Below are 23,695 nucleotides of genomic sequence, written 5' to 3'. Positions count from 1 at the left end.
TATCTTGGCTACAGTCTCTGTTTTGATTTATGACTCAGCCAAAGTTTTATCTAGGGTTTTATTAAATGTTGTGTCTTGTTTCCAACAGCAGATGGCTAACATCTTCTGGGAAGCATGTACACAGTCGTACTTCCCTGTAATTTGTCCCCAGCAATTAATTATTCTGCAGTAGACTACCTCTTGGTATGGGGGCTCCATTTAAATGGATAGATTTTTCTTTTAAAGCCTTGGTTTATTGGAGGACAAACCAAGATTCTTGCCTGACTTTGCTGGCTAGCAGAGTATGAAGCCTAACAACAGCCATCCCTTCCAATCCTGAGAGTGTTTTCTCTTCCTTCAGATGTGAACGAGTGCGAGGTTTTCCCGGGGGTTTGTCCCAACGGCCACTGCATGAACACAGCAGGCTCCTTCCGATGCGAGTGTCCAGAAGGACTGACCCTGGACGGCTCTGGCAGAACTTGCGTGGGTGAGGATGTGGCGGGGTGTGTGTACATGCCTGCAAATGGAGGACCCTTCCTATGTTTCTGAGGGGTCTTCAGCCTCAAGCTGGTGTAACAGATATTTTGGACTCTGTAACTGAACATTAGGGCCTGTCTACCCCACAAGTGTGGACTGGTTTAGTATTTGCAGCATCTGCCAAAGAATCCTGGGAAATCTCTCTTCCTTCTGTCCATTCAGAGTAACAGAATCATCAGGTTGGAAGGGACCAGAAAGGATCAACTAGCTCAGCCCTGCCAGTGTCATCCCTAGCACCACTGGACTACAATTTTACAAATAAGGCAGTTAGACTTTTAACAGGAAGATGTGTCCAGAGGTTGCCATGGTGTGTTGTGAATGTGTTGGTTTCGCTTTCATCCACACGTGGCTTGTTTGAATTTCGAGGTTGGTTTTTTATCCTGACCAGTTCCTGAAGAATGGTGCAGCTTAGGTTAAACTATTATGAAAAAGTGATTCTAGGCAACCCCTGAGCAGACCAAGCCTTAAAGCACCTTTCCAAAGTACCGCACCTCATTGCTGCTTTGTACACCTCCTTTCAACATTCTGAGTTAAACCCAGAATGTGGCTGCACTGACCTTTGACATGAAGGACACCAGCTGCTGCCGCTGTCTCTGAGCTGGCTGAAATTTTTACCAAACTTAAACCTTCTACCTCTTTGCTTTCGTACTCACAAATGAGTATATGTCCAGTCCCAGGTGAAGGTATGAGCTAGCGCTTCTCTCATCTTCCCTTGTTGACCCCTCGCTTTTTTCTCCCCAGATGTCCGGCTGGAGCAGTGCTACATGAAGTGGGTGGAGGACGAATGCGCGGTGCCCCTCTCGGGCAAATACCGCATCGACCTTTGCTGCTGCTCTGTGGGGGCAGCCTGGGGGAGTGACTGCGAGGAGTGCCCCAAGCCCGGCTCGGCAGAATACAAGGCCATTTGCCCCAGGGGACCTGGATTTGCCAACCGTGGGGATGTCTTGTCGGGCAGGCCTTTCTATAAAGGTATGGTGGGCAGAGGGAGCAGGGTGGACTCTGCCCCAGCTGTGCTTCCTGATGCGCAGGAAAGGCACTCAGACAGGCTCCCAGGCAAGATGTCCCCTTTGAGAAGACTCTTGGGATGACAGCAGTTCCTTCCTATTACAAACGCCTTGTGCAATGGCAGGTAGCAGACCCTGAAGGGGAGCCCTTTCAGATTTGTGAATGAAGTCTAATAATAGATTGTACTCAGCAGTTTATTTAAAACAACTCATTTTCTGGCTTGGAAACACAAGGCTTGGGGTCTGCAGGAGCAGGATTTGGCTCGACTCCCTTGCCGTTCCCCTCCCTGTTTTACCTTGAACTGTAAAGGCAGCTCTATCCGACAACAGGTTCTGCACCTTGGACAGCTGTTTTAAACTTGACTAAAGCCCAGAGCAGATTCACCCATCAACACACACACACCCAGCCCCAGAGCAACCATCCTCCACTGAACCTCCTTGCCCCAAATTAGATTGTGAATCTTGCCAGTCCTGCCTGTGACCACCTAGCCATAAAACCAACATGTTGGTGTCCTCCAGATGTGCTGGATTGTAACCCAATGGATGTGCTGCTCTTTAAGCTTCTCATGGAAAAACAGAATTGGGTCAGGTTTCAATTTGCACTTTCAGTAAATCAACTCACCCACGTAAAACCTTCTTGAGATAATCTTATTTGGGGGGCTGGGGCAGGGAGGAGGCAGCAGATTAAATAAACTACAATTCCTAAGGAAAACAGCCCAGATTGCTGTTTACATAGCAGAAATCCACTGACTTAATCTTCCATACATGTTCCGGGATAGCTGTGTTGACCATGCCGCAAAATATAAGAAAATCCAAAAAACACATGATAATGATAACCTTTATTAGTACAACTAAAAGGTGCAAAATATATTACACAAGCTTTTGAAGCTTGCAAGATTCTTCATCAAATACAGATGTTAATTAAAGGAAGACATTTACTGATCTGCCCTGTGTGAAGCGACAAACCCCTTTCTAAGCAGAATGCTTTGAGTCGCTTGAGAAGTCTCTGTACTGACACCTCCAGAGACAAATTTAGATGCCATACAAGGTAAAATATGCCAGTGATAGCCAATTTCACTTTGTTTTATCTTAGTGGAGGTGAAAGCGTCAGAAAGAAAGTCATTGTCTCTGGATTCCCCTGATGCAGCTGAATTACAAGGCACTCCCAGAACTACAGAGCCCAAGATTCCTTAGTGGGGAGCCATGCTGGATAATGTAGTATGAAACAGATAATTGTGCAGTGAGGATTTGCCCAATAATAATAACAACAATAACAACAACAACAACGTTTATTTATATTTCCTGCTTCTCCCAAGGATCGAGGTGGGATTACATCAATAAAATAATACAGTAATACAAATACAATTGATAAGTGAGGTTACAGCTATGGAAAAACAGCCTAAGTCCTACAAGCCTCCTTGCTCCCCTGGGATTTTGTCACTCCACTGAGAACATGTCTTCTTCTGCTCCTTTCTCTCTGGCACAAAGCCTCATTAGATCCAGGGCCTCCTTCTTTTTGCCTTCTCTGCAGATGTGAATGAATGTAAGGTGTTCTCTAGCCTCTGTACCCATGGCACATGCCGGAACACCATTGGGAGCTTCCGGTGCCTTTGCAGCAGTGGGTTTGCGCTCGATGCCGAAGAGAGAAACTGTACAGGTAAGAGGTGCACCTGAACCTGCCCCATCCCTTACAGATTCAGACGTAAGCTCCACTGAGTCCAGTGTACAGCAGGGGTGAGCAAGTGGGTCCCCTCCGGAAGGGAGTCATGGTCGGTGGTCCTTGTAGTCTGACACCACTAAAAGGCCTATTCCTGGTGGTTTATAGCAGTGCTGCTCAAAGTGGTTGTCTGCAACCTGTTGGCTGAAGCAAGTTTCCAGGAAAAAGTAAAACAGTTGTAATCTGTGGGCACAAAATATGGTACATTGGAGAATAATAACCCTCCAGGTGCCCCATTTCAAATTGCTGAAGCAGCACTGGTTTATAGGACCTCAGTTCCTCTCACTTCTTCCTCCTTGCAGACATCGATGAGTGCCGGATCTCTCCGGACCTGTGTGGCCATGGTGCCTGCGTCAATACGCCCGGGAGCTTTGAGTGTGAATGTTTTGACGGCTATGAAAGTGGATTCATGATGATGAAGAACTGTATGGGTGAGAAGGCAGATTTCGGGAGGGAGCCCTTGCATTGTGAGCATGTCAGTACATTGTCCAGATGTGTACATACAACTCCCAACTTCCAGCCAGCCGTGGCTATGATGGTTATGGGATGATCGGATTGTGGTCCAGCATGTCTGGAGAGCACTTGTTTGTTCAAGGGTTTGGGGGCATCAGCAGCACAAAACCAAGGAAAATTCTCCTGCTGTCTTTGATACATTTATAAGACGCTCAGAAATAAATTCGGTCCAGGGAGAGTAGATCTGTCTTCCTCCACATCTGACAAGGAAGAGGAACATGCATCCTGCCTTGGGCTCTTTGCAGGAGAGACAAGATAGAAATGTAACCCAGCAGCAATGGATTTCCAGTCTTGCTTCTGCCAGCAGTAAACTCCTTTCTCTTTCAGACATTGACGAATGCGAGAGAGACCCTTTGCTATGCCGGGGAGGGGTCTGTGTCAACACCGAGGGCAGCTTTGAGTGCCTTTGCCCCCCGGGACACGAACTCATGGCAGAGGGCAACGCCTGCGTGGGTAAGGCTTTACCTATAGCAACACCTGTCTTTTAGAACTAATAACTCAGACTGAATAGGAGCAATCATACATGTTTGTGAAAAGGGACCATGATGCACAATTATAGCAGTTTGATGTCACTTTCACTCCCATGCATTTCTGGGATTTGTAGACCCCCTAAATCCTTTTCCAAATCATTATCTACACACCTTTCCCGGAGAAATTGGACACACTCCCACTTTAGATTAGTTTTAGATGAATGTGGGAAACATGTGGATTTAATTCCCTGGTTGTTTCCCCTTTGTAGTCCAATGTACAATCATTTTTGTATGGACATTCTTGTATTTTCTGTCCCGTATGGTTGCTGTTTTTAATGGTTGTATGCCATGCTGAAGTGGTCTACAAATATTCATAAAAAATACAAATAATTGGTCTGGCATTTGTTGCTGTTAATATCACCACCACCATCCTTGCACCTCTCCCCAGATATCAACGAATGCTCCCTGAGTGACAACTTGTGCAGAAATGGCCACTGCGTCAACATCATTGGGACCTACCAGTGCTCCTGTGACTCTGGCTTCCAGGGTACCCCAGATCGCCAAGGCTGCGTTGGTGAGCTTCCAGATCCCTTGTCTTGGGTTATGGCTGCCACCCTTCTCTGTAATATTATTGGGGATGGGGGGCTTCTACTTGTCTGCCCCAGCTTACACGGAGCACAGATTTCCCCTACTCCCTTGATTTCCAATGTTTGGAGTTCATCCCAGCTCAACCGCAGCCAAAACAGCGCCGTCCAAGTGCAAAAAGGAGACTTGAGGGAATGCCAGTATCTGCAGAAGTGCGGAAATATATTATGGAGGAAACCCAAAACAGCTGGATGAGGAATGAGAATTCTCTGTGGGCCACAAAATGCTAATTTGAATGGGAAGCCATGTGGAAGAAAGAATGGAATGGAGCATCCCTGAAGAGTCTGGCTGGAGAAATACTTATTTTTATTACAGGTCCCACTAAAAGAGCAAGAGATCCCCATTCTCTCTATTTCCCTCTCAGACTGAGCTCCCTTGTAGGGTTATTGTGATGATTAAGTGTGAAGGAGAGCCACTTATGCAGGACTGAAAAGTGGCCAATAAAAGGAAGAATACCTTAAGTCACTACTACTGTAACTGCAACGAGTTGCAATGGTAGCATTGCTTTCACCAAGTCAACCCTGATTCCTCCCCATGTAGATATTGACGAGTGTACCATCATGAACGGAGGTTGCGATACACACTGCGCCAATTCGGAGGGCAGCTACGAATGCAGCTGCAGTGAGGGATATGCGCTCATGCCAGACAAGCGGTCATGTACAGGTGAGCAAGCTTGCCGACCAGTTTCTGGTCCCACTATTAGAAGTTCTCTGATATCATCCAATGTTACAGCCCAAATGCCAGGAAGGTATTATACGAGCATATCAAGCATTCTCTTAAGTTTTGAAAGATTTATAATGCGCTTTCCCTCTGCCAGATTTCTCCATAATAACCTTGTCCCATCTATTACTAATATCTGGGATGTGAGTTCCAGTGGTTAGGTAGCCATAGTTTCACTGTGCTCAAACATGAGAGGGTTATCAACAGGAGCAAGAGCAACTGCATGATTTGTGGAGTTAGGGTTAAAAAATAGATGAGAAATAAGGGATAAAAATCCCCTGCACAAGAAAAGTGCAAACGGGGATTGAGCATGTGGTCAACGGTTGTGAGATATTGTGTATCAGCTGCAGGCAGTTGGCAATGGAAGGGTATATTCTGGCCGAAAGAGTAAGCTAGCACCTTCCAAGTCTTGAAGGGAACAAATCTGCTGTGGATTTTAATTTGAGATTTATAGGAGTTCGTCACAAAACCTGGGAGTGTAAGGGGATGGAATGAAAAATTGGAGTGTTGGTTGGTTCATGTGCAAAAGTCCCTCTCTTCTGTCCTGAGTGGCCCACCCTCACCCCTTCCTCAGGGGGCTGGAAACCCATATCACCCCTCTTTGTCATCCAGATATCGATGAGTGTGAAGACAACCCAGACATCTGTGATGGCGGCCAGTGTACCAACATCCCTGGTGAATACCGGTGCCTCTGCTTTGATGGATTCATGGCTTCCCTGGATATGAAGATGTGCATTGGTAAGACACAGATTATGGGGATGGGTCCAGTCACTCAGCATCCACCTTAGTATTTCCTACATTGACCAGCAGCCACAAATCTTTGGGGTTTTTAGAGACTGGGATCTTCTTCAGTCCTAGTTGGGGCTTTTTCATTAACCTCCACTGAACTGCACTAAATATAAGGTTCTAGTCTGATTTAAAGAGACAGATAAGAAACTGCCTTAGAGGGAAGCAGGGCACTCTCCATCTCAGTCCAGTATTGCTCTCCATCTCAGTTCAGCTCTACATGGAGATGCTGCTGGAAGCTGAACTCAGGACCTTCTGCGGTAAAGCAGGGGATCTAATGCTGAGCTTCGGTCTAGAAAATGAAGATTCCAATCCTCTTGACCTGTTTGCAACAGGAACAAGAACGCAGTCTGATAAGCTTTATCCAGGTGGCTCAGTCTTGCCTGCACTGACTGGCAGCAGCTCCCCAGGTTTTCAGGCAAGGGGTCTCTCCCTGCCCTATTTAAGGATGTCACTGATGGAACTCAGGACCTTCTGCATGCAAAGCGAGGACTGTATTGCTGAGCCTTGTGCCGTTACAGGATCTGTAGTCGTCTGGGGCCAGGAACGTAGCGGGCCACTCAGTTTTGGAAGAAGGGAGCATTTCTGAATTGCGTCCCTTTCCTCCCTGGCCCTTTTTCAGATGTGAACGAATGCGACCTGAACCCAAACATTTGCCTGCACGGCGAGTGTGAGAACACCAAGGGTTCCTTCATCTGCCATTGCCAGCTGGGCTACTTCGTCAAGAAGGGCACGACCGGCTGCACAGGTGAGGAAGCTTTCCATGGCATCACAGGAGCTCAGCCGATCAGGCAGCAGGTCTTTAAGAGCATAGGAAGAGGATCTTGGTAACACTGTATCCATCCAGCATTCTTCTTCTCTCCATCTTCCTTTCTCTATCGGCCTCACAGAGATGTGGGGCAGGAAAGAGGAGAGCTTGCTGGAGGGAATCACGCCAGTGGCTCCATTTGGTGCCTCCAATTTGAAAACCAACTTTTAAAAGGAATTGTATTAATTCTGGATTCATCTCTTCTCCCACAGATATTGATGAGTGTGAAATTGGAGCCCACAACTGTGACATGCATGCTTCGTGCATCAACATCCCTGGGAGTTTTCGCTGCAAATGTCGGATGGGTTGGCTTGGCGATGGCTTGAAATGCAACGGTGAGCCAGTGGGGAAAATAGTTGTTCTGTTTTATTTTGAACAGAACAACTATTTATTGTGTCCAGCCTTTGTGGAACAGACTCCTAAGGAAGCAAGCACCTGAGGATCATTGCCAGTGGTCAGTGATGAAGCCCAGACTCTCCTGATAGTGATTCTTACAGGGTCACCTCAAGGGAAAGACCAAAACTAGAGGCAGCTGTATTGACCTAAAAGCATTTCTGGCTGGTTTCATCTCCAGCAGTAGCAAGTCTTTTGTAAAGCTTGGAAAAGCTATATCCTGGCTGTGGAGGTTCTAGTCCTCCCCAAAAGCAGATTTCCCAAGCTGGGAATGGGTACAGAATGGTATACACTTTAGTGTAAGTCTCCAAGTGGCTGAAGAGCAGGGACAATGGAAACCTCGTGTTGTCCTCTTGCACATGTCTTGGCCCATGTTCAGCCCTCCTCATGTGCTGATAATCTGCAGGGTTTCCATCAGTCAAATCTCTGCAGTGGGTCTTCTTTTTGACCAGCAGCTTTCTCTCCTCACATCTTACCCTGCTTTTCCCTCTCTGATGTTTTCCCCCAGACCTGGATGAATGTGCCACCGAGGCACACAGCTGCAACCTGAATGCCAACTGCCTCAACACCCCGGGATCGTACCGCTGTGCCTGCCGGGAAGGGTTCAATGGGGATGGGTTCTCCTGCTCTGGTAAGATGGCTGAGTTGTGGGTGGGAAGGGGACAGAGGAGGAGGCTTGGAGGGTGGGTCCCATCCGGGGAAAATGGACCTCTCCTTACCTTCCCTGAGTTGCCGAGATCCAGAGGGTTAAGGGACCTTGGAGGACTGCAACCACCACAACCTTTATCAATGTTTGACCCCAAATTTCACCAGGTTTGGTGCTATTTTAGGCCCAGGAAAGGCCTTTTCTCCAATAGGAAGTGACTCAGAAGCTGATTTTTGACTCCCTCCTTCCTTGATGGGGGGCATTTGGGAGGAAAATGCTTTTTAAATAATAATTAACTGGGCCTTGAGGCCACAAAAAGATCCCTGAGGGCCAAACACTGCCCTAACCCCTTGTGGTGCTCTTTCCTAGATGTGGATGAATGTGCTGACAATGTCAACCTCTGTGAGAATGGACAGTGCCTGAATGCTCCCGGCGGCTATCGCTGCGAATGTGAAATGGGCTTCAACCCGACGGAGGACAGCAAAGCCTGCCAAGGTAGAGCGAGAGACAGGTGTTGGTAAACTGAGCTGGGCTGGAACTCAATAGGTTGGAACTTACCTCCCTCTAATGCTGTTGCTGAATGAGAACTGAGTGGCAAGCTGGTTGTAGGCTGGATTGGTATCTAAGGTGAGATGTGGGATTTAGTACTCACTACTAAGGATCATCCATGCCCACAAACTTCTATAGCAGAACCTTGCCCTTCCCATCCAGCTCAGGCAAAAGCAAACTGCTTCAACCTTTCTTAGCTGGTGTTGTCTTCCTTATCCATAACTTTTGCCACTTCCATTGCACTCTGATGTTACTTGGCCCTATGTATCCTGGGTTTCATTGATGAAATTTTTGAGGGAAGGAAAAATTCCCCCATAACGGATCTTGGGCATTGCTGCGGTGGAAGCTATATTGAGGAAAGAGGTAATCACACGCATGATTTCACCCAGACTATTCCCCCACCCATCCTTACAGACATTGATGAATGCACTTTCCAAAACATCTGTGTGTTTGGCACCTGCCAGAACCTGCCCGGGATGTTCCGATGTGCTTGCGATGATGGGTACGAGCTGGACAGGAGTGGAGGCAACTGTACAGGTGAGCAAGGCATCCAGGTGAAGCCAAAGGACAGATAGACAGCCCGGGGCTATTATGTACATGAACATTTTTAAAAAAGAACTGTTTCCCCAAAGCACTGTAAAAAGGGGGGGGATCCAGGGAGCTGCTGGGGTGTTGACTAATGTCTTTAGTGGGCTGCGCTGGAATGGATGGTACTTGGTGGGTTTATTTTTCAAGAGTCGGATAACTAGCCCCATCGTGCATCTTGTGCATGCAAAACCCCTTCTCAAAGCTGATCCAGTCTACCTTTGCTTTCTCCCTGGCTGCTTCTGACACATCCCCCTTCAGAGCCTGAAAAATTATTTTAACAACATTAATAATACGTTGCTGTTATTCATTGTAGGGTGGGAGGATAACCAGGAGACGCTTTCTTACCCCAAGGCCTTCCAGGAGAGGGCCGCACAAACTTCCAAACAATGCCAACCAAACAAAACAGAACCAGTCATGGACAGAACTGTACTTACGCTCTCCTCCCTGCCTCCAAATTCTTCTTTCCACAGACATCAATGAATGTGCGGATCCAGTGAACTGCATCAACGGGTTGTGTGTCAACACTCCTGGGAGCTACCTATGCAACTGTCCTCAAGACTTTGAGCTGAACCCCACTGGAGTGGGCTGTGTAGGTAAGTGCAGGTGGGGGACAAATCCCTATTGCATCCTCGAAGATGGACATATGTACATGCATGTGTGTGTGTGTGTGTGTGTGTGTGTTGTTTTACATTTCAGGTCTCTCTCTGTGAAGGTTTTGTGGTTCAATCATTAGCCTGTATCTTAAAATCTAGTTCCAACTGTCATGTGTCTATGTGCCTTCAAGTTGCCTGTTGCAATCCAAATTAGTAACTTTCCCAACCTCAGGGGCTAAGGCACCTTTACTATGATGGAAACAAAGGCATTTCCATCACTCTTAAGGTGGGGGCCGGGGAGATTTGTGCAGACTTCCAAATGCTCTTGAACCGCAATACCCATCATCCCTCACTCCTTTGACTGTATCAATGAGAGTTGGAGTCCACTATCCAACCAGATGGCCACCTTTTGCTCAGTCTTGTGCCACTGCTACTCCTCAGCCATGTTTCTCTCTCTCTCTCTCTCTCTCTCTCTCTCTCTTTCTGTCTTTCGTTTTCTTTCTTCTTCTCTCTTGCCACCCCAGATACCCGAGTCGGCAACTGCTTCCTGGATACGCAGGACCGGGGCGATGGCGGCATCTCCTGCAGCGCTGAGATTGGCGTTGGCGTCACCCGGGCCTCGTGTTGCTGTTCTCTGGGCCGGGCCTGGGGCAACCCTTGTGAGCTGTGCCCCCCGGCCAATACCAGTGAGTCTGGGCCACGCTTGGCGGGGCTGCTGTGGAGGCAGTTGGTTTCCTTTTCCTTTGGGTAACTTCAATCTCTTCTTGCAGCGGAATACAAGACCTTGTGTCCAGGCGGCGAAGGTTTCCGTCCAAACCCCATCACAGTAATTTTGGAAGGTAAGCAGGACAGAGTGCCTCTGCTCAATGAGGATAACCTTTTGAGGGTTCTGGTGTGAGAAGCCATGTTTTGGCTACAAATGCAACTTAAAAATGACATTTTGTGATTAGCAATCCTAAAAATATTAGCTGTAAATTACAGCTGAACCCCACAGATGCACTGCTGCGGTACAAGATTCTGTTCAAATGTTAGGAAAATATCGCTCTTTATTTCTTAATAATTTACTTTTTAGTTATATTATTCTCCAGCTGTTTAAAGTGAATTTTTTCACCTATTTCACTAAGTTGGGTGCTCCTTGTCGCCAGCCCTGATTTACCAGCTGGATGCTCTGTCTCCTTCTTTGCCCCTTTTACAGATATCGATGAGTGCCAAGAATTGCCAGGACTTTGTCAAGGAGGGAACTGTGTCAATACCTTTGGGAGCTTCCAGTGTGAATGCCCCCTGGGCTACTACCTGAACGAAGACACCCGCATTTGCGAAGGTATTGTGTGGTTGCTTTTTGGAGAGCAGAATTCCCAGAAACATTGGTGAAGACAGAGGTAGACCGTACAACAGTCCCCCTTTCTCCTTTAACCCTTTGGGGCTTTGGATCCTGTAGTGCAGTCCCCATTTCCCCCTCCTGCCTTTGATGTTACCAAGCATTATTGTTTTTTCCAATGAGTCACTTTGTCTTAGGATGAGTCCAAAGTACAATAACCTCAGTTTAGCATGCTGGGTAACTCTTGGGTTTTTTCCTCCCCTGTCCCACTATCCACCTTCCCTGTTCAGACATCGACGAATGCTCTGCTCACATTGGGATCTGTGGGCCAGGGACCTGCTACAACACCTTGGGAAATTACACTTGCGTTTGCCCACCGGAATACATGCAAGTCAACGGAGGCAACAACTGCATGGGTATGAGGATCTTAAGACTCTGCCAGGTTCATAGAGAGAGTACGGCTGTTCAGAGCACGATCTCTCCAACTGTAATTCTCTGGGTCTAGGTGGGAAAATCTATCCATTTCTTTTTGGGTTTCCCATTATGGCACCTAGTTCACCATCAGGGAACAGGGCTCTGGACTTGTAGCAGTCTCTTTGGGCTTGATCTGCCATCAGGAATCTCCTGATGTACCCAATGACTGGATCCATTGCTTGCCTCTCTTCCAGACATGAGGAAAAGCTTGTGCTACAGGAACTACAATGACACCTGTGAGAACGAGCTCTCCTTCAACATGACCAAGAAGATGTGCTGTTGTTCCTACAACATCGGCAAGGCCTGGAATAAACCATGTGAACCTTGCCCTACGCCTGCCAGCAGTAAGTAAGGCCTCCTCACTGGCGGCTCTCTGATTATGGAACACTTTCCCTTGGAGGTCCAATTTATGTCTAGTGTGTCAAATCCAAAATTCCTTTTTATTAAAACCCTTGAGGCCTAGTTTATTAGGTTTTCCCAAAAGGTACACAGGGATGTGAAAACCTCGCCGTTTCGATCTCACAAAGTTTCTCCAAATTCTACCCACATTTCCTTCCCATTTGTTTTTCGTTGTTTCTTTTTCCTCCCCACACCTGAAATTTGCATTTGTTTTTATGCATTATTTCCTGCACGGTGAGCGTTTATTTATGTGGATGGATGGATGGATGGATGGATGGATGGATGGATGGATGGATGGATGGATATTCACTCTTCCATTTTTAAGCTGCCCACACTGTAAAACCACAGATATGGTTTTGCAAGCACTTTATCTTAGAATTAGTTCAGAACCACCCTGTATGCCTCCCAAATATTCAGATGCTTGAAATGAGGTGAGCATTTTGGGAGGTTTCTTTGCTTCCCTCATAGACTGAGCCATTGACCACCTCTTTTCCTTACAGCCGAGTACCAGATCCTCTGTGGCAACCAGGCGCCTGGATTTATCATTGACATCCACACAGGGAAACCCATTGGTATGTGAGCCCTTACATCTGAGCTGGGAGGAAAGTTGTGGTTCTTGAGCCTTCACTAGCAGGATGGGTGCTCTGCAATTCTGCTCCTTATTCCCAATACCCCTGGCCAGTCTAGTTCAGTCTTGTCTACACTGACCGACAGTAGCAGCTCTTTAGGGTTTCAGAGACCCTAAGAGGAGATGCTGGGATGTGAACCCAGGTCTCTCTGGGTGCCAGGAGCCACAGAGTGACAGCCCCTTTGCCTGCAGACATTGATGAGTGCAGCGAGATCCCAGCCATCTGCACCAACGGGGTTTGCATCAACCAGATTGGCAGCTTCCGTTGTGAATGCCCCATTGGATTCAGCTACAACAACATCCTCTTGATCTGTGAAGGTAGGACGATCAAGGGCAAGGATCCCCGTGTCAGAGAGCACATGGGTGGCGTGGGGACTGGCCTCTCAAGACGAGATGCACAGACCAAAGGTCTAAGCTTAAAGCAGGGGAGTGGGATGGAGCATCTTTGCATCTCTGGACGTGACTTGTCTCTCCACTTCCGTTTCTGCTGCCCCATAGACATCGACGAGTGCAGCAGTGGAGAGAACCTTTGCCAGCGCAATGCAGATTGCCTGAACATCCCCGGCAGCTACAGATGCGAGTGCTCCTCTGGATACAAGCTCTCTCCCAGCGGAGCGTGCGTGGGTAAGATGGGAACCGTTCCCTCGTATCCTGGATGCAGAAGTCCTCAGTCAGTGGGATTAGATGTAGGACCAGCATTGTAGGTGTAGGGTGAAGCAACCCTGGAGAGTATCTTAATTTGCTGGAGTTAGGGTTATAGCACTTTGATCCCAGGTTGACTGCCGTGGCTCTGTCCTTTAGAATCCTGGGATTTGTAGTTTGGCAAGGGACTTGGACTGCACTCCCAGAGAGCAGTAGTTTGGGGAAGGTCAGTAGAGAAACTACTAATACTGGGTTTGCATAGGATGGGAGAGTAGCAGTTAAAAGTGGTTCCATTCGTGTACGCTTGCAAATATACTGTGTGGCCTCTCTTGGACTGGTCAGTACCACTGAGCAGGAGAGGGAAAAATGTGGATCCTGGCCCACTGACCCTTCTCTCCCCCCTGAAAGAAATCTCTTTTGCTGCAAGCCCCCGACAGAACATTTGCCCACCTTCTTTTCAGTTTGTTTTCTGTCTTTGGCTTTTGTTCCCAGGTCGCAATGAATGTCAGGAAATCCCAAATGTCTGTAGCCATGGTGACTGTGTTGACACAGAAGGGAGCTACCTTTGCATCTGCTTCAACGGGTTCAAGGCCACTGGCGATCTGACCATGTGCATGGGTACGTGTGCCACATTTTCCTTGGCATGTTGACACCTGCCGGCCCAAAGCCAGAGGTCAGTCTGGTTACAAGGCCCCACTGAGCCACAAAAGTCCCAAGATAATCTTGGAATGGTCACTCTTGCACAACCTGACCTACCTGACAAGGTTGTTGTAAGGAGAAAAAGAAGAGAGGAGGGGAGAATTCTGTATTTCGCTTTGAGTAGCAGTAGTTCCCAACCACTGGAGGAGAACAGAAACTGTCTTGATGGAACTCCAGGGTTTAACAACAGTAACCCCCATAGATTATCCATCTTTGACTTTTTCTGGCAGACTAGTTGCGAAAATTTGGAGTGAGGGCAGAAAGCCTTGCCCTTGCTCTAAAATAATTTTGACATATTTGCCATCCTTCTGAATTAGTTTTGTCATGTCTTGAAGTGATTGATTGGTTGTGAGAGATTATTCTGTTGGCTTCACATTAAAGATCCCTGTACAGTGTTGGTTAATATATGTGAAATGCTTTGGATCTTTAAAAGAGGCCCACATAATTTTTCAGATTTTATATTCAATCCTGTCTCCACATTATAAATTCTTTTGGAATGGGCTCTTCTAGAACATGGCCCAAAAAAACCCCCCAAAAAACTATGGATGCTGGCCATGAAAACCTATTTCACTTTTGGTTCTGTTTTTTATGTATAAAAATATGAGATGGAAGAACATCCCAGGTATGAATATGACTCTCCAGGTAGCCTTAAACCCACTACTTCCACCCAAACATCACCTTCCCATGTGTAAGGAGGAGAGCATAGTTGTGGTCTACCTCTCAGGGTTGTCATAAAAGTTGCCAAACATATAATATTCAGGTTTGAAAACGCTACCGCCCACTTTCCGTCTGATGTAATAGCTACCTTCATCTTTTTACTCTGCTTTTGTGACTATGTGTACCCAATCCCACTCACAGACATTGATGAATGTGACCGCCAGCCCTGTGGGAATGGCACATGCAAGAACACAGTTGGCTCCTACAACTGCCTCTGTTTCCCTGGCTTTGAGCTGACCCACAACAACGACTGTATGGGTAAGGAGGCCGCAGTGGCCTGGGCCGGGTGAGGAGGAAGGGAGGGCTGGCCAAGGTCCAGGGGAATGGCCAGCCGGCTTCTCCCATGCCCCAACATGCCCTTCCCCACAGATGTGGACGAGTGTTCCTCGCTAGCGGGGCAGGTGTGCCGTAACGGACAGTGCATCAACAACATTGGCTCCTTCCGGTGCCTCTGCCAAGAAGGCTATGACCACACGCCGGACGGCAAGAACTGCGTAGGTAGGTGCCCTTTTCCTGGACTTCAGTGCCTAGAATTTCTAGCTGGCTTGGTTACTGAGGGTTTCTGGGAGTCACAAGTAACTTCACCAGGCTCTGGTCCTAGCAGGGTGACAGGGGGTCTGGCTCAGCCCTGGGGCAAAGGAGAGAAAAGGCTTCTTTTTTCTTCATTCTGCTGAATTGACTTTCCTCTCTCATGAATTACCCTGACCTTTTTCTTCCTTCTGAACTACCCCAATGTTTCTCTCCTCCTTTAATTGCCCCAACCTGTTTGTAGGGCCCACCTGATTCCTAGATCTCCAGCTACTTATGGAGTGAATTCTGTGAAACCTCCCCCCCCCCAAAAAAAAAAAATTAGGAGCAAAGGGAGAGATGTGAAGCCTCCTTGGGGTGCTGTGCTGCTTATCCTTTTGGGGGGCATGGTGGCAATCCCTTTCTTCTCCCTCCCTTGCAGACATCAATGAGTGCATCAGCCTCCCAGGAACCTGTTCTCCAGGGACCTGCCAGAACTTGGAGGGCTCCTTCCGATGCATCTGCCCACCAGGATACGAGGTGCAGAATGACAACTGCATTGGTAAGGGGAAGGGGCGCACCCTGCACTTGTGCACACTCACACCCGCCAGCAGAGACAGCTGTAACTTCTGTATCTATGAATCTGTTTGGGGTTCGAGCTTGATCTCTAAAAGGGGTTTCTGAAGAATAAAACCTGGAATGCGTTATCTGGCATGACTGTAGCTTCTTTTAAAGACACCAGCCAGCAGCTGGCACACATTGAGACATGGAGGGTGCCTTGTAGGTGCCCAAAGAGGGGCCAGATATCAGTGACAGCCCTGTTTCTATTTTAGCTGTAGCAGTTGCTTGGACCTGTTCGGGTGTTAAACCTTGGAATTCTGGGGAGGAAGAGCCTGAATTAAATAGGGGCAAAAGAGGCTGTGTTCTGCCTGGCCAGGGCCTTCCACTCTCCGCTTGTTCTGTGGGGCTTGACCTGTCATCTGTGGTGGGGTTGCAGATATCAATGAATGCGAGGAGGAGCCAAACATCTGTCTTTTTGGCACCTGCACCAATGCGCCCGGGAGCTTCCAGTGCATCTGCCCACCAGGCTTCGTGCTCTCTGATAATGGCCGACGGTGCTTCGGTGAGTATCACTTGGTTGGCTGCCCCACAGGGCTGGATCCAGTGTTCTACACTGGCACCCCAGATTTGTATAAAAGGCATTTATTGCCTATTTAATTTTTTGACCCTGTTCCCTTCCATTCCTTGCCATTAAAGTATAATTTGCCCTTTTTACACACCTTGTCTCACCTTGTTATCCTGCCTTTTGTAGACACCCGCCAGAGTTTCTGCTTCACCCGCTTTGACAATGGGAAGTGCTCTGTCCCCAAAGCTTTCAACACCACAAAAGCTCGGTGCTGCTGCAGCAAGATGCCCGGAGAAGGCTGGGGAGACCCCTGCGAGTTGTGCCCACAGGAGGGGAATGGTAGGTACTTTGATGTCTGTCCTTGGGGGTCTGGCACTGAGAAAGAGAGAAATGCAGGCTGCTTGGATCTTTGGAAGGAGTGTGTCCTGGGGCCAGGCACTTTACATAAGAGGCTTGCTAAAGATCTACATATTAAAATGGAATATTGCTGATATTTTTGTTCCTGCTATTGTGTGCATTTCGACCATAAGGCAAACCTGTCACAAAGTTTTCTTGGCAAAAAGTACTCCAAGCCTCTGAGGCTGAGAGCGCATGACTTGCCCAAAGTCACCCAGTGTATTTCCACAGCTGAGGAGGGATTTGAAACCTGGTCATACTCTGCTCTTCTGCCCCACACTTTGTCTGATCTGAATTCAACTGATATCCCCACAGCCGGGGCATTGTCCTCCAGTATCTGAACAGCATCATTTATTAATGTACTTGTTTGTAGCTTAGAAAGACAATGTAATTATCTCTTTTCTGTTCTGCTGTGCAGTTGCTTTCCAGGAGCTGTGCCCATATGGTCATGGGGCTATTCCAGGACCAGGAGATACCAGAGAAGGTAAGTGTGCATTTTTTTCTCCTTTCTGTGTAAAGAAAGGAGGCTTTGTTGGCGAGATTTGTTTTCAGATTTACACCACGACATGAAATTCTACTAGGAGAAAGAGACGAAGGGCCCAAACAGACAGGCCAAAATAAAGCTGCTTCGGGTCACTTTGGAGATATGCAATTGAAATGATGCATGCGTCCTAAGAGGCTGGAAGCCATGCTAAAGCTATGCTCCAATCCTAAGGACTGGAGCGTGGCTTTGGCGCAGCTTCTAGCCTCTTCAGATGCATGTGTCATTTAAACAGCATACTTCCAAAGTGACCCGAAGCAGCTTTATTTTGGCCTGTCTGTTCGGGCCCTAAGAGACTCTCCATAAAATGTGGGGTGGGGACTCTTCAAGTCTCAGGTTTTGCTCCAGTCCAGGTTGATTATATTTTGGAGAACTGAGTGACTTTTTGCCCATCTTGAAGAATTCCCAGACATTCCAAGGACTTTTCCTTCCCATTCCCCCAGTAAGTTTAAAATAATCCACTCTTTCCCAAAATGTACCTCTCTATGACTGTGTTGCACTGGAACTAGATGTGGCTTGGGAGAAAGACCCAAGGGAGAGGAAGGGAGGGAAACCTGGGGTAGTTCCAGAAAGAGTTTGGATGCAAAACTGTGCATACGCAGGTAAAGTCAAAACCAAAAAAGCTGGGAAGACTCAATACTTCCAGGGTCTTTTTTTAACCTTTCTGGATAAACCCTGACTTTCTTCTGGGTACAAGATAAACTGGTACAAAGATGGGCTAGGAATGGAATGGGACAACATCTTTTGCCTTCCTTATTGGGCTCCTTCTGTTTCCCCTTTCAGATGTGAATGAATGCTCTGAGAACCCAGGCATTTGCATCAATGGGGCATGCATTAACACCGATGGATCATTTCGCTGTGAGTGCCCTTTTGGGTACAACCTCGACTACACCGGAGTGAACTGTGTGGGTAAGTGTTTGGGTTGCTGTCCCATGGCAAGAAGGCTGTTGTTTTATATTCTGTCCCCTGTTACCATTAGTATTCCTGGGGATGTGGTGGGCAGACAGGCTTGGAGAGGCATCTGGCTCTGTCGCCAAATCCAAACACGGAATGATCACAGTGGTGCTGAGACCCCTGGAAGACCCCCGCATATCTCAGCACTGAAGTCATTGTTGTGCATCTGGCTTTGGGATGTAGCCAGGCACTTCTCTGACCCTGCCTGCTCACCATGGAGTATAGGATGGGTGTGTGAGGTGGCTTCAGGGTTTTTTCAGTTAGTTTGGCAGGGGGCTTTGGACACTGCAGAAGGAGGAAGGGAATACCAGCCTCCTTAATTGAATCTCGGCCAGTGTAATTCATACCCAGCCTCTGGCATACACCCCGCACTGGGTCTCACTCTGGAGTAGACAAATCCAGGATTACCCCAGTGGCGCAAGACAGACATGTTTGTTAATGATCCCTTGTGCCCTCTTGCTCTCTCCTGTCATGGGCAGACACAGACGAATGTTCCATTGGAAACCCATGTGGGAACGGGACTTGCACCAACGTGGTCGGGGGCTTTGAGTGTGTGTGCGACGAAGGGTTTGAGCCGGGGCCAATGATGACCTGTGAAGGTAATGGGGTTAAGCACTACTTTTGGGATGGCTGGTGCTGGCTAATTTCCACTTTCTGTATGTGCACCCCGAGGTTCAGTGAAATGACCCAAATGTCTCTCCCCTTCCCTGCCATCTCTGCCTTCCAGATATCAATGAGTGTGCCTTGAACCCCTTGCTCTGTGCCTTTCGGTGCATCAACACCCTCGGCTCCTATGACTGCACCTGCCCTTCCGGATACACTTTGCGGGATGACCGGAGGATGTGCAAAGGTAAGGAGCCTTGTGCAGGCTTACCTGACTAAGCCCAGAAAGTATGGCCCACAAAGGAGAGGCTCTCCCACATAATTCTCTCTCCCCTTCCCTGAAAGCAAGTTTCCAGTCTCAGAAACATGAAATATGTAAGCATATGCTTGATGTGGGTCTCCTTCTCCATTTTGCACCCGGCTTCTTTTCCCTGTCTTACTACAGACCTGGACGAATGTGTTGAAGGGATGCATGACTGCGAATCTCATGGGATGATGTGCAAGAACCTCATTGGGACTTTTGCTTGCATCTGCCCGCCTGGGATGCAGCGCAGGCATGATGGTGAAGGCTGTACAGGTGATACAAATGCTGTTGTTTGTTTTGTTTTTAAATCAGGTTTCTAGTTGTCATGTTTGTACAGGAGGGAAAAACCACGTAGATGGGCCCTGTTGAAACCTCTGGATCCAGAGGGAGACTGAGTTGTAGGAAATTACTCAGAGCCTTATATTAATTGCTTGGATGGAGTGGTATAGCAAGGGTGATGTTTTTGTTTTACTGTGTGTTACTTTGTATATTACCATTCTTCCTCTAGAGATCTGAGAGCAATGTACACAGGTGTTTTATACGTGCACACACATTTTATCATCAGAATATCTTTTGAGGTAGGTTAGACAGCGAGCGTTGGAAACCTGTTGGTTTAGTCCCAAGTAGATTAGGTCCATTAAAGGTCTTGTTTAATAGAGAATATGTGGGTAAATCCCATTGACTAAATGGTAACACACTCGTTGAGGCTAAAAACAGAATTTAAGTGCACAGTCCATAGTCCTGAGAGAGTGCGACTTTTCCAAGTTCAACCAGTGAGTTTCCGTGGCTCAAAAGGGATTTCAATCCTGGTGTCCTGGAGTCCTTATCCCATGCTTGAACCACAACACCATGCTGGCTCTCAGAGTTCTCATTTGGGGACACAGGGAGGGTTTTCCATGGGAAATGTTGGGCCTGTCTGTGGTCAGAGAGAGCAGCCCTCCACCAAACTGGGGATGTCCTCACTCCACCTCTTTGCCACATACCTGTGGGAGACATGAAATCCCCCCACATACATACACACCAACTGTCGCTGGTGCTTCCTCTCCAGATGAGAACGAATGCCGCACAAAGCCTGGGATCTGCCCCAATGGGCGCTGCGTGAACTCAGTGGGCAGCTACCACTGCGACTGCAATGAAGGCTTCCAGAGCAGCCCCTCTGGCACCGAGTGCCTGGGTAAGCCACTTTCCCCGGATCATGCCCTTAGTGGCAGCTCATGGGGTGCCCTTCTTGACATGTTCTGGCAGCAACCAGGGGAGGGATTGAGGCCATGGGGTGAAAACTGACCCCTGCATCTTCCCCAGTCCTGCCTCTGGGTCTGTCAACCCAACTGATGCAGAAAACACTGGACAGGAGGTCAGACGTGGCTGGAAGAGCCCATTTGCTATTAGCTTCATCTCAGGTTCACCAGGCCATGCCCTGAAGAGAGTGACCAGTCCCTGCTAGCCCTTGCCCTGCCTGCACTTTGCCCTCATGAAACATCCGAGGGGACAGTGAGTGGTCACTCTGAGAACCCCCTGCCTTTTCCCCCTTCCATCCCCAGACACCCGCCAAGGGTTCTGCTTCACGGAAGTGCTCCAGACCATGTGCCAGATGTCCTCCACCAACCGGCACCAGGTCACCAAATCGGAGTGCTGCTGCAACGGAGGGCGAGGCTGGGGTCCCCAGTGCGAACTCTGCCCTTTTCCAGGCACCGGCCCTTACAAGAAGATGTGTCCACATGGGCTGGGCTACACAACTGATGGGAGAGGTAAGTAAGGGAAGGGCCGGAATGAGTTGTTTGCCTCAGGCAGCAGCCGTGGGGATGGCAGGAAAAGCATCTCTCCAGCCCATGCGTGGTACTGTTTCCTCGCCTTGGTTGGCTTCAGAATAATCCTCCCTATCTCTAGAGGGGATTCAGCCTTAGTAGTACCCCATCTTTTCTTTTGCACCAGTGGAGAAGGGAGGGCTCCGTCAAGGAATGACTGGAATACCAAGCAGGCATCATACAATGCCAGTCCAAAAAGTGGCTACCAACACGTTTCCAGTCTGAATGAGAGGTTCCAGTGACGACATTTAAAGCCCTAAACAGCTTGGGCCCCCCAAATGTGAAGAAATCCCTCTCCCTAGATGTGTCTGTCTGAGGATTGAGGTCTATGGGCGGGTGGGTGGAGGTCCTCCCTATCTCTAGAAGGCCCTCTCATCTGTGGCACCCCAGTTGTGGAAAGCCCTCCCTTTAGAGGCCCAGTTGGCATCAACACGGGTTTCCTTTGAGCACCAAGTAAAAATACAGCCGTTCTTCAAAGCCTGTGGGCCTCACTGGTTTAGTTCCAGTGCTGTACACAGATAATTTTCTACACTAATAATCTTTGCAACATGTTTTAACCTGTCGGTGTGTTTATTGTATTTTCAGCTTGTTTACATTATTTCTATTGTTTTAAATTGTTTTAACCTGAGATATTTTGCTATAAAGCAGGATGGAAATACCATCATCACCATCCCAGTTGTTCTTAATAGAGAATTTAATTTTTCTTCTTCTTTCTCTTTCCCTCCCACTCTCAATGGAGACATTGACGAATGCAAAGTACTGCCTAACCTTTGCAAAAATGGCCAGTGCATCAACAGCCTGGGCTCCTTCCGTTGTCATTGCCAGCTGGGCTACACCACCGACATCACTGGCACCGCTTGCCAGGGTAGGTAGGCCGCCAAGGCAGGTTCAGGGCTTTGAAATAACACACAACAAATAATGTGTGGCTTGTAACTGATTCCCACCCTCTCCCTTTTTTTCCTTCTTGCATTAAGTACAGCCTACCTGCCTTCCATTACAGTCCTAACTTAACAAGGGGTGATTATATTCTCTTTGGAACTTTTCTAGTTCCTTTTCTAGTTACAGACAGCTTCAGTCAAGACTGGAGGAGGAATACTACATGGTCCATGTGCTGGTTCTTGTTGCTGCCTCATGCTCTTTCATGGGAGGTGGAGGGAGGGGAGTACATTTTGTGATACAAGATAGTGGCTTGTAGCCTACTCACAAGCAACTATCTATGTATCTATCTCTGTGAAAATTAGTATCCTGTCTTATATCTGAAGATCATAGAATAATAAAATGGGGATGGACCCCAAGGCCCATCCAGTCCAACCCCCTTCTGCCATGGAGGAGGACACAATCCAAGCCTTCCTTGTGACAGATGGCCATCCAGGTTCTGTTTTACTGTTGTTGTTGTGCACCTTCAAGTGTTTTCCAAGAACCTCCAAAGAAGTTAGAGGTCTATTCAACAAAATGTGGTTTGATCAGTTTAATGCATCTTAAAACCATAAAAAGGATTTAACAGCTGCTAGCACTTAGAACAGGGCATTTTAAAAGCAATTAAAGCCCATTTAAAATGCATGGGCAAGTATCAACAAACACATTTGTGCCCCAGAAGCTTTAGTAACACGTTCTACTAAAAGCATTTTGATCCCTTGTGCCAAAGTGTGGGAGCTTGGTTTTAAGACAGTGGGCAAGAGAGCCTGGCAGGGTCTACTGAGCCTTTCCAGTCAGCCTCTCGTTCTTCCGGATGCAGATCTGGATGAATGCAGCCAGTCTCCAAAGCCCTGCAATTTCATCTGCAAGAACACAGAAGGCAGCTTCCAGTGTTCGTGTCCCAGGGGTTACATTCTGCAGGAAGATGGGAAGACTTGCAAAGGTAAGCTCCCACCTGAATTTAAAAAAAAAATGTAATTTATAGGGTCATGATGCACTATAGTACTCTCACATCATAGTGCTATGTAGCATGATCACCTTTGATATCACAGCATTACCTGACATCCCTATGCAAGGAACAGCATAAGGGGTCGGGGTGGAACTGTAGTGAGCTAGCCAATTATTTTCCAAAAGCCCCTTTCCCAGCCCTGAGTGCAGGGTAACCCTGGCTTGTTTCCTTGCTGGCCGTAGACCTGGATGAATGCTCCACGAAGCAGCATAACTGCCAGTTCCTGTGTGTGAACATTATTGGGGGCTTCAACTGCAAATGCCCACCGGGATTCACCCAGCACCATTCATCCTGCATTGGTGAGTTCTGGGACATTTGGGAAGACACCAAATTTTTTAACACTGGGGAAATGAGAAAAAGAAATTGGCTGACTTGTCCATCCCAAAAGTATGATTTCCCCCCCTCTTTGTGCAGATAACAACGAATGCACTTCCCAGCCCACCTTGTGTGGGGTCAAAGGACAGTGTCTGAATACCCCTGGAAGCTACAATTGCGAGTGCCAGAAAGGCTTTGCCCTTGACGTCTCTGGAAGCAGCTGCGAAGGTAAGTGGAGGAGGGTGCATGGATTCAGGACGGGACGCAGGCTGCTCCAGGCATGCTGTCCTGTGGCAAACAGGGGCCAAGGTTTCTCCCAGTTTCCGCTCCTGTTGCTGACCTGTTTCTGCCTCTTCTGACTGAGGCTGGCGTTAATCCCTTCATTCGCTTTGGTC

At 47.9% G+C, this 23,695-nt stretch overlaps 1 protein-coding gene across 2 annotated transcripts in view; it reads left to right on the top strand.

Moving 5' to 3' along the window:
* The window catches only part of LOC149308238 (fibrillin-2-like), a 70,850-nt gene that overhangs the window by 40,788 nt on the left and 6,367 nt on the right, over positions 1 to 23,695 (top strand). For both annotated transcript variants that reach the window (XM_089535369.1, XM_089535370.1), the window contains 39 exons: positions 341 to 466; positions 1,258 to 1,485; positions 3,052 to 3,177; positions 3,540 to 3,668; positions 4,078 to 4,203; positions 4,669 to 4,794; positions 5,406 to 5,528; positions 6,198 to 6,323; positions 6,994 to 7,119; positions 7,392 to 7,514; positions 8,081 to 8,203; positions 8,588 to 8,713; positions 9,182 to 9,304; positions 9,826 to 9,948; positions 10,473 to 10,634; positions 10,719 to 10,787; positions 11,144 to 11,269; positions 11,557 to 11,682; positions 11,935 to 12,084; positions 12,640 to 12,711; positions 12,960 to 13,085; positions 13,266 to 13,391; positions 13,902 to 14,027; positions 14,967 to 15,083; positions 15,195 to 15,323; positions 15,775 to 15,894; positions 16,330 to 16,455; positions 16,645 to 16,797; positions 17,273 to 17,338; positions 18,179 to 18,304; positions 18,829 to 18,948; positions 19,077 to 19,199; positions 19,398 to 19,529; positions 20,305 to 20,430; positions 20,798 to 21,004; positions 21,801 to 21,926; positions 22,797 to 22,919; positions 23,168 to 23,284; positions 23,400 to 23,528. In XM_089535369.1, coding sequence (XP_089391495.1) covers positions 341 to 466; positions 1,258 to 1,485; positions 3,052 to 3,177; positions 3,540 to 3,668; positions 4,078 to 4,203; positions 4,669 to 4,794; positions 5,406 to 5,528; positions 6,198 to 6,323; positions 6,994 to 7,119; positions 7,392 to 7,514; positions 8,081 to 8,203; positions 8,588 to 8,713; positions 9,182 to 9,304; positions 9,826 to 9,948; positions 10,473 to 10,634; positions 10,719 to 10,787; positions 11,144 to 11,269; positions 11,557 to 11,682; positions 11,935 to 12,084; positions 12,640 to 12,711; positions 12,960 to 13,085; positions 13,266 to 13,391; positions 13,902 to 14,027; positions 14,967 to 15,083; positions 15,195 to 15,323; positions 15,775 to 15,894; positions 16,330 to 16,455; positions 16,645 to 16,797; positions 17,273 to 17,338; positions 18,179 to 18,304; positions 18,829 to 18,948; positions 19,077 to 19,199; positions 19,398 to 19,529; positions 20,305 to 20,430; positions 20,798 to 21,004; positions 21,801 to 21,926; positions 22,797 to 22,919; positions 23,168 to 23,284; positions 23,400 to 23,528 — 4,977 coding nt within the window. The remainder of the gene's footprint in view (positions 1 to 340; positions 467 to 1,257; positions 1,486 to 3,051; positions 3,178 to 3,539; positions 3,669 to 4,077; positions 4,204 to 4,668; positions 4,795 to 5,405; positions 5,529 to 6,197; positions 6,324 to 6,993; positions 7,120 to 7,391; positions 7,515 to 8,080; positions 8,204 to 8,587; positions 8,714 to 9,181; positions 9,305 to 9,825; positions 9,949 to 10,472; positions 10,635 to 10,718; positions 10,788 to 11,143; positions 11,270 to 11,556; positions 11,683 to 11,934; positions 12,085 to 12,639; positions 12,712 to 12,959; positions 13,086 to 13,265; positions 13,392 to 13,901; positions 14,028 to 14,966; positions 15,084 to 15,194; positions 15,324 to 15,774; positions 15,895 to 16,329; positions 16,456 to 16,644; positions 16,798 to 17,272; positions 17,339 to 18,178; positions 18,305 to 18,828; positions 18,949 to 19,076; positions 19,200 to 19,397; positions 19,530 to 20,304; positions 20,431 to 20,797; positions 21,005 to 21,800; positions 21,927 to 22,796; positions 22,920 to 23,167; positions 23,285 to 23,399; positions 23,529 to 23,695) is intronic.

Source organism: Sceloporus occidentalis, unplaced genomic scaffold (assembly GCF_023333645.1).
Source record: "Sceloporus occidentalis isolate IW3139 unplaced genomic scaffold, rSceOcc1.0.p SCAF_8, whole genome shotgun sequence".
Taxonomy (NCBI): domain Eukaryota; kingdom Metazoa; phylum Chordata; class Lepidosauria; order Squamata; family Phrynosomatidae; genus Sceloporus; species Sceloporus occidentalis.
This window is presented reverse-complemented; position numbering and strand designations above follow the sequence as displayed.